At 38.2% G+C, this 9,790-nt stretch overlaps 1 protein-coding gene across 1 annotated transcript in view; it reads left to right on the forward strand.

The window, feature by feature from the left end:
* Smc2 (structural maintenance of chromosomes 2) overlaps nt 1–9,790 on the forward strand; it is a 49,049-nt gene that overhangs the window by 10,419 nt on the left and 28,840 nt on the right. Inside the window, exons 8-12 of the mRNA XM_021159844.2 lie at nt 1,089–1,322; nt 1,500–1,649; nt 7,633–7,866; nt 8,782–8,941; nt 9,375–9,492. Coding sequence (XP_021015503.1) covers nt 1,089–1,322; nt 1,500–1,649; nt 7,633–7,866; nt 8,782–8,941; nt 9,375–9,492 — 896 coding nt within the window. The remainder of the gene's footprint in view (nt 1–1,088; nt 1,323–1,499; nt 1,650–7,632; nt 7,867–8,781; nt 8,942–9,374; nt 9,493–9,790) is intronic.

Below are 9,790 nucleotides of genomic sequence, written 5' to 3' on the forward strand. Positions count from 1 at the left end.
CCAGGGATGGTCCCACCCACAAGGGGCCTTTCCCCCTTGATCACTAATTGAGAAAATGCCTTACAGTTGGATCTCATGGAGGCATTTCCTCAACTGAAACTCCTTTCTCTGTGATAACTCCAGCTGTGTCAAGTTGACACAAAAATAGCCAGTACAGAGACTAATCTTGATAATTTTAGAAGTGCTAATGACAGATTGTAATACTTTATTGAAGAGTCACAAGTCTAGATTTACTGGATAGTTAGTATTGACTAGAACATTTTAAAAGATAGAACTCTTAACATTGATCCGTGTCAGAGTGAATTCCGAGTATAATAGTAGCTATCATAGTAATTACTATAGTTCATGTACAACATTTTATGGTAGAATTGGGTTTCCTGTATAATATTTGCAACACCAGGCATCTTAAAACTTGGCACTATTGGAATGCTTGTAAAACACATTGTTTTTACCCACTTAAGACTTACTAACTGCTATTTAAAATTTGGTATTCCTTAACTCTTTATAGTGTAGGTAATTTGGAAAGGCTGAAAACTGGCAAATAATAAATTTGAAGTTTAAGCCTGGCCTTCAGATCCTTTTTTGTCCGGGAGAGACAGTGAAGCTACTGCGAAGTTTTCTCTATCTGCAGCTTACAGAGATTGGTTGCTATGTTGCTTCTGTAGGTCCTTATGTGAGTCACCTTCACTAATGTGGGCACAGGTGGTGGTTGTACTTGGAAGTTCTGCAAGAATCCTAGCAACACTATTGCCAAATACGTTTAATAGTGTGTCCTGATGGCTATGTGCACTTTGAAAACTGCTATCACCAGTATATGAACCATGGAACACATTTCCTCGTTAAATAGTCTGGTCATATTTTACACACACACAGGCTTATAGAATTCTATACAGATGGTAAAATGTTGTCTTAAAAGCCAGAGTTCTGAGATTATAGTTTCTAAAAGTTTTAAATAACGTCCTTAGTGACAAAAAAACTATCAGATCATATAAAGAGACATTTATCTAAGTTTGCTAGAGTGAGGTTCTCCCTAAATTTGTTTTAAAGGTATGAATTTGAATCACTCTTTATTGTGACTTTCCTTTCAGGAAAGATCTTCTTACTTGGAGTACCAGAAAGTAATGCGGGAGATAGAGCATCTGAGTCGTTTATATATTGCCTATCAGTTTTTGCGGGCTGAAGACACCAAAGAACGATCAGCTGGGGAGCTAAAGGAAATGCAGGATAAAATATTAAATCTTCAAGAAGTACTGTCAGAGAATGAAAAAAAAATAAAGGCTCTCAATTGTGAAATCGAAGAATTGGAGAGAAGAAAAGATAAGGTCAGAACAAACAAATTAGATAAACCTCTGTAAAAACTATACCATGACTTTAGGATTCACTGGACAGTGTTTTACACATTGTTTTGTTAAAGAAAAGCAGTGATATAGCTTGTAAAAACCACAAAAGAAAACTGTAACATGATGTGTTGTGATGTGAATTGTGTGTGCTGATTTTAGGAAACTGGAGGCAAACTCAAATCTCTAGAGGATGCTTTTGCAGAAGCCCAGCGAGTTAATACTAAGTCTCAAAGTGCATTTGACCTCAAGAAGAAAAACCTAGCTAGTGAAGAAACCAAGCGCAAAGAGCTAGAAAACATTATGGCTGAGGTAAGATTTAATTCCAGTAACATTTATTTGTCTATACTGTTCATATTTAATGTCAGCTACGGGGTAAGTTTAGTTGTTTGGGTCAGGAATACAAAATTGGGAAAAAAATAATTTAAAAAAATTCTCTGCCTTTTGGGTCTAGTTGAGAAAATGCAAAAGTAAGTAAATAGATAGTTGTTATACAGTGGTAACTGATGTGGATAAATCAGTAGTGGGGAAAATAGATATAAGGAAAGTTTTGCCCAGAAGTGTTCTGAGGGCCAAACAGGATCCTGATTGCACTACAGGAAATACATGAGTGAGTGAGTCTCAGTGATTTCTTCCTTATTAAGGTGAGGCTCTAACTTCCTAGCACCCACTACTCACACACCCTTTGTAGCTGAGGGTGATCTTGAACTCCTGGTCTCGTGATTATACCTCCAAATGCTAGGACTCCAGGGGTACACTGTCAGGCCTAGTGTATGTGTGCCTCGTCCATGCTAGGCAGAACTCTACCAGCAAAGCTGGGTGTGGTAACCTCCATCTCCCCTCCGCATTTTGTTTATATGTTTCAAAGGCTCTTCTTTTGTACTCCAGGCAGTTTTGGAATTCCCTGTGTACTCAACCCTGATGTGATTCTCCTACATTAGCCTCAGGATTACTGGGATTATAGGTGTGTTACTCATCTGCCCAGTGAATAAAAATCTTTTTTTTTTTTTTTTATAAAAATCATTCTTAAGGTACATTTCCTTGAAAAGGATAGACATAATAACTGACTGCTAATATAGGAGAATTTTGAGGGGCTTGGTTTTGCTTGGAATAATAAAATATACTAAATAATTAATAAAATAGACACTGTTTTTAAAAATCCAGTGGTGATGGATTGAGTAACTCAGACTCCTAATCCCAGCACTCAGGAGGCTGCGGTACCAGTTTGAGGTCAGCTTTGGTTTCAATGAGACCTGGTCTTTAAAAAAAAAAAAAAGGTGGGGTAAAGAAACATTCATGATTCAGAAACTGATGGGAGAAGGTGAGTGTAAAAGTTGAGTAGGCAGCCAGTGCAAGGTAGGTCATTCGTATAACTAGAAGTGTCTAATCTCAAAGGCGGTATGTGTGATAGAGCCCATGAGTGGTTCAAGGATGCTCCCATTGGGTGACTGAAAGTAGACATTGCTTTAAAGTCGTGAAAACAAATTTTTTTTTTTCACAGTGTCCTATCAGATACTGCTGTTATATGTAAAATAATTATAAATAACAAGCAATGGAAAGATTTTAAATAAAATGCCAAAGCATGTTGAGTATGTTTTAACAGTTCTGTTTGTGGTGCCCAGCTGCAGAAATGTATTGATTTTATGTTTATCTTTTAAATCGGGTTTATTAAGCTTTAAAGGTGTGGTTCTCTGCATTGGTTTAGACTTATTTCTCCCTTGTTTTTACAAAGCTTTAGCTTCAACACAAGGTTATAAGACTTCGATTTCTCTCTCTTTTTTTTCTTTGTTTCCTTTTCTGTATCCTTTATTCTTGATCTGTAAATGTTTGTATGCCCCAGGCTAGTGTATAGACATCTCCATCTTCTATTTACACTTGTTTCTTAGAGAGAACTCTTACTGCTGTATCTCTACATAGTCCGTTTCATGTGTTCAAATCGAAGCCGGGCTTAAGTTTTCCCATGAACTCTGTGTAACAGTTTGACTATGTACTGGCTGCCTGGTTAGCAACTCATTTGGAAAGAAGTCTGGTAAGACAGACAGAAAAGATGCATACACAGATACTTCGTGACTCGCGCGCGCTCCAGGTTATTAGTTAGAGAGGGTCAGCAACAGTCTAGAATGTGTGAGCTGAGTTTTCTCAGGCTGAAAACACTTTACCCAGAGGAGTTCAGACTCATCTGCATCACAACTGTAGTCAAGGGACCTCAGAAAGCTGCCTGCTCTGAATTTTAAATCCCAGGGTTATTTGAGCATCAGTTGTTGAGGAGGACTGGAATGCCAATCTCTTCATATCTCAGGGATGTTGCACTACCAACAAATTTTACAGCCATTCGCTGGCACCATATCAGAAAAAGGAAATTTGTTAGTCCAGGGCCAGTTGGAAAGTTGTTTTATGTTCTCTTGTGGCCCAGAAAAATCCCCTTAGCAAAGCTAGTACATTTTCTTTGCCTAAGGCTAGCCCCAAGTCTAGAGGAGGAGATTCGTCTTCCAGTAGATTGTTACTGTGTACCAGATATACACTGCATCATTGTTGAGCCTCAGCCAGATCACATGTAACTAGGCTCAGGAGAACAACTGCCACTGCCAGATGATAGGAATGATCATATCTGCCTAGAGCACTGACTTGGCCCAAATCCTGGTGGTCCAAGTTCTGTTTCAAAAGAATGAAAAAGGAAGTTGGAGGGCTGGCTTCAGACCTTCCTCTGCTTATGTTTCAACAAAGGTGTTGCCAGTTGTTAATGTAAAAACCATAGCTCTCATCTTTGTGTGTGTGTGTGCGTGTGTGTGTGTGTGTATGTGTGTGTGTGTGTGTGTGTATTTGAGATGGTGATGGTGAGACAGGATTTTACTCTTCAGCCTGGCTGTCCTCAAACTCATACCAGAATGGCCTTGAACTCTGTCTATCTCTACCTCCCAAATTCTGGGATTATACAGGTGTCTGCCATCACACCTAGTTACATCTCTCATCTTAAGGAAATAAGATAATTCATTCTGATGGTATTTTGAGTGACCATGACCTGGGAACACAGATTTAGGTTACTCCAAATTCCATGTTCCTACATGGAAACAATTTTACAGAACAAAAAGGTCATGAATGAGGACAAGTTTAAAATACATTGGTGAGTACAGCAGAGAGGCAGGTACAGTGAGATGGGGGAGCTGTTCTACCAGCCTGAGATGCTATCTGAAGACATTTTTAAATCTTGGATTGGCAGAAGCTAATGTTATGCTTAGTTAATAGCTTCTAAGAGGTTTTAAATTATTGTCACTCAGTGTTAGTTCAGATACAGAATAGGCCAGGGCATGGCTGTTCCAGAGGGCTAAAACTAGTCCAAGATAAAGCAGTTAGTCTCCAAACACACAAAACTCCAATCTCCATAGTATTGAAACTTCACTTGGTCTATCAGACTCTGCAGAAACTAGATCTTTCAGGAGTTTTCACAGCCAGCTGCAGCTTCTTTTCAGGAATTTTAATTCATACAATCACTTTGGTTAATAAGAAGTTTACAGCAACTCTGTTTGTTGTGTTACATATAGTTTTTGAGGAAATTAAAGGGCTGCCAAGGACCATCACAACGTTTAAAAATTCAGTATTATATCACATCATTCTTTCAAGAACACTGACTCCGTTGTATGATAACAGACATAAACAGTGATTTTACCTATGGATAGGTTTCTAGTGTTCTTAGTTAGCATAGAGCTGCAGGCTCCTGACCTAGTGGTATGTAGAATTCTTAGGGGTTAGACCCTAAGGTACCCCTGGCATAACTAGTGTACAAGATTCCATCATCTGTCAGCTCTCAGGACATGACATTTTGGCCATCCCAAAGTTTGCGCAGGCCCCAGTCAGAATGCATGTAGGTTGAAGATACTTCTATTTCCATTACATGTCAGACTCACAATGTATTAAAAGCAGTGCATATAAATACCCTACCTTGTTCAGTGCTTCTAAGGCCCTATTCAAAACTGGCATCTTAACTGAGAGGATCAAAAGGGTCATCATGGGTTTCATAAATTGGTTCCACCAATGCAAACACTTTTATTTAGACTGAATCTCTAGGATACTTCCTGGACATTTTGTTCAAATGGTGCTGGCAGGCAGCCTTTTCTGTTAGTGTAGTCCCCATTCCCTAAAGGCCTTTCTAATAAGAGGGCTTGTGCTCACATATCGTAACAGTGGTTAGTAACCATGTACCTAAGAATAACCTTGGACTTGCTGAGATTATAGGTGTGTTTCACCACTCCTGGTTTATGTGGTCCTGGGGATCAATCAGTGTATCAAGTTTTCAGTTAATACAGTTAGTCTGTGTGATCATGATTTTGTTGAATAACCTATTGGGCCATGGGACATATATGTGGCATGAAGTAAGTTTGTCCGACTGCTGTAGATGAATCCTTACCTGTGAGGTAGCATATCTGCCTAGACAGAAATGGTGTTCTGTTCCATAGCAGCCAAAATGACAATGTAAATAATAGGTTCTGCAGTGGAACAAAGGCCACTGATACCCAAATGTCCCAAAGGGTCCCGCTCAGAACAGAAGCACTAGATCACTGCAGTTATTCTACAATCTGATATCATCATCTTAATTTTCTCCCTAAGAAAGCCCTGAAAAGTGAATTCATTTCTACTTGCCCCTTGTTTTGACAGGAGTAATAATGTCCGTGTCTAGTGCCTTAGTCTCTTTTTCTATTGCTCTTCATGGAATATCTTGAAAGTAACCTAAAGGAGAAAGTTATCAAAGGAAAGTTAGAGCAGCAAGAGGTTGAATTGGCTACTCACATTGCACTCAGCCATGAAGCAAATAGTGATGAATGCTTGTGCTCACCTCACTTTCTGGTTCAGAGGGTAGCCCAGGGAATGGTACCACCCTTGGTGGGTGGGCATTCTCACCTCAGTTAACCTAGTCAAGATCCTCTCACACAGGGACAGCCGTAGACTGTCTTCCAGGTGACTCTAATTCTCATCAGGCTGATAATTGAGATGAAAAATCAAGCAGCTGGTTGGGTCTATAATATCTCTTTATCATACAGATTCCTTAACTGGGTTGCATAAATCTTTCTTAGCCTTTCCTATCTTTCTTCTAGATTGTCTGGTTTTCTTAAGTCCTGTACTGTGTATTACTTCCCTCCCAGATGGCTCAGGGCCTGACAACCTACACTTCTTAAGAATTATAACACTTGGAATATGAAATTACATGTTTCCCCCAAATTTGATCTTAGGCTGAACTCCTATGTTTATACCCCCAAGCCCCTATCAGATGTGTGTAGTAAGCTCACTAACATCTGGAGAGTGTAACCACGTTCCAGTTTACTGTCTTTCTCCCTAAATTGTCAGGCCATATATCTCTGACCATAAATTGAGACGTTGTTTATCAGGGGCTAAGGCCACTTTGGCTTTTTCAGGAAACAAACTGGATCCCTAGTTTTGTAAAGCATTCTCATTCACTGCACTGGTCATCAGACTGGCTGTATCTATATCACTGAGCAAGTTAGGGGAATCAGATCTCTATCTAGGCAAGTTAGGGGAATCAGATCTCTATCTTACATATAGGTGGTGATTATGTAGAAGCCTGGGTTATATTGTGGGCTGTTTCCACATGACCCTGGAAAGTTGTCATGGGTGGATGGAGTCTGTCCATTTGACCTGCAGCTGAGGGATACCAGGAAACATCCTGATCTGGGATCACTGGAATGAATGGGATGTACCTATTGTGATGTGAAAGGCTGTGTTAAAGCCTTGCAAGATATCATATTTCTAAGGGGGAGAGGGGACCAGAACACAGGCTTAGGAAGTCTTATTGCCAGCACATTCTGCAGTTACTTTTAAGAACTGCATCAAAACAGGGGCAATGAACAAGGTCAGTCAAAGCCGTCTAAGGATTAGTCCTTTAGTTGTATTTTTATTTTCCAGCTACTTAATAATTTTTACCTGAGGGGCTAACAAAGTATGTAAACTTACCACATCCACTATGGAAGTCATAAATTTTTCCCACCAATGCTGAATTTTCCACATCAGTTAATGTAGGCCAGAAAGCCTAGAGTTGTTTGTGAGCCCACATCCATCACTGCAAGCTCATTAGAGCGATTTCCTCCCATTAGGGCTGTGCAACACTGACTCTGTAGTTGCCCGGCTTCTACTCTAGCCACTCACAAATAGTGAGAATTCAGTGTTTAAAGTTAGGATGGCTAAATTACTTCTTTTACTATGCCCCTCAAAATTATGAAATTTAATAATGAAGTAAGTTGAAAATTGTTTTCTCAAATACCTTTTCACTTTGACATTCTTCCGAAAGGATTCTAAAGCATTAGCAGCAAAGGAAAAAGAAGTTAAAAAGATAACAGATGGACTGCATGGCCTTCAAGAAGCAAGCAATAAAGATGCTGAAGCTTTGGCTGCTGCACAGCAGCACTTCAATGCTGTTTCTGCTGGCTTGTCTAGTAACGAAGATGGAGCAGAAGCAACTCTGGCTGGGCAGATGATAGCCTGTAAAAACGATATCAGCAAAGCTCAGACTGAGGCCAAGCAGGTAAGTGCACATGCTAAGCATGGTGTGGTAGCTGCTGCTGTATGCAAACCTCTGATCTCTACTATTAGCTCTTTATCCTATATTGGTAATGTTGATTGTCAAGAGCTGTGATGAAATAGGTCCTTTGCTCAGCCTAGAGCAGTGCTTATGACTGCATGTGTATATATGCTTTTTATGCTGTGAAATATGTACTTGGAAACACTTATTGTTTATTAATTAATCCTAATCACTTAAAAATATATTTTCAACTTCATTCAGAATTGACAGGCATAAAGTTTTTAAGAAATCAGTACTGTAAAAGTTTTAAATTATTGTTTTTAATCAACTTACTTTGAAGGATTTGGGAAAAACTAATTATTCACCATTGAGTTATAGGGCAGGGACACCCTGAGGATAAAAGTATGGCTTTAAGAAGCAGTATTCACTTATTCATAAGGGTAAAATTGTCACCTTTGGACATCAGATGTGTGGCATTGAATTTCTGTCAGTTTAGCTTTCCTTTTCTGTATTGTCTTGTTTTCTCATCACTCAATGAAACTTCTTTGCTGTGGAGAGACGAGATTCACAAAGGCAGGCAAATAAAGTTTAAAAAAGGCATGAGATGAAAAGGAAGACAATAAAAATAGTGAAATACCACAGTCTGGTATATGGTTAACTAGCTACTGGAGTAATTCTTTCAGAAAATTTCTCAACTTCATTAATATGTCATACTGTATGCTAAAGGCTAACTATATTAATACAGAATAAAGTATTAATTCATTTATATTAATATTTTTAAAAACACAGATAAATGAATACTTTTTAAATATCAATCTAGGATACTATGCAATTATATTTTCAATTTCAGTGTCTTAATTAAATCAGTTTGAATCTCAGTTTACTTAATACCACTCTTGTTACAACCATCCGTCACAGGCTCAGATGAAGCTGAAGCATGCCCAACAAGAACTGAAGAGTAAGCAAGCAGAGGTTAAGAAGATGGACAGTGGCTACAAGAAGGATCAGGAAGCTTTTGAAGCTGTGAAAAAAGCTAAAGAGAAACTTGAAACTGAAATGAAGAAGCTAAATTACGAAGGTTTGTCTTAAATGTCCTTAGGGTCAAATCTTTAGTAGGAGGCTTGTATGCATAGAAACAAAAAAGGAAATGAATAAGCATTAGTTTATCTAGTCATTAGAGAAGTATTATTCATAAATGCAATCTAAAATAATCCTGTAAAATTGATAATATTTAATCACTTGAATGCTTAAAATTGACATTTGTCTATTTTCATTCAGGAGGCCTTAATTCTTAGGTTGTTTCTTAGATTGAAAGTTATCTGACTTTGATGTTGGAAACATGCCCATTTGATGCTTGATAGGAATTTTAGGGTAAACAACCTTTTATTTAATACTAGCTAGAAGTTTACATTTTGCTGCTTGGAGTACTTCATAGAAGTGGACGCTCTACTCTTCCTAAGTGGTAATGCTTTTCAGACCTGGTTTCAAGCTACTTATGATTTACTCCTCAGAAAACAAAGAGGAAAAGCTTTTGGAAAAGCACAGGCAGCTGTCTCGTGACATCAATAACCTAAAAGGAAAACATGAAGCTCTCTTGGCCAAGTTTCCCAATCTTCAATTTGCATACAAGTAAGAGATTTAAACCTTACATGTTATAACAGTAAGAGCCACTGTACATTTTTATGTGAGCTGAAAGGCAATCTGAAAATTTTTCACAAAGAGATTTTTAAGTTGCGTTTTTTTCTTAAATATTAATTGATTAATTGAAGTATGTAAAATGTTGGGAAATGGAGGGGTTTTGTGAAAATAACAGATACTAGTATCACTAATTTTAAATCAAATGAGGTGATTGATTTAGTCTCAGTTCAAATTACCTTCAAAGTTATTCTGCCATTACATCTTCTGATTTGTTTTACTACATGGAATT

The sequence above is a fragment of the Mus caroli genome, chromosome 4 (genome assembly GCF_900094665.2).
Source record: "Mus caroli chromosome 4, CAROLI_EIJ_v1.1, whole genome shotgun sequence".
NCBI classification, from domain to species: Eukaryota; Metazoa; Chordata; class Mammalia; order Rodentia; family Muridae; genus Mus; species Mus caroli.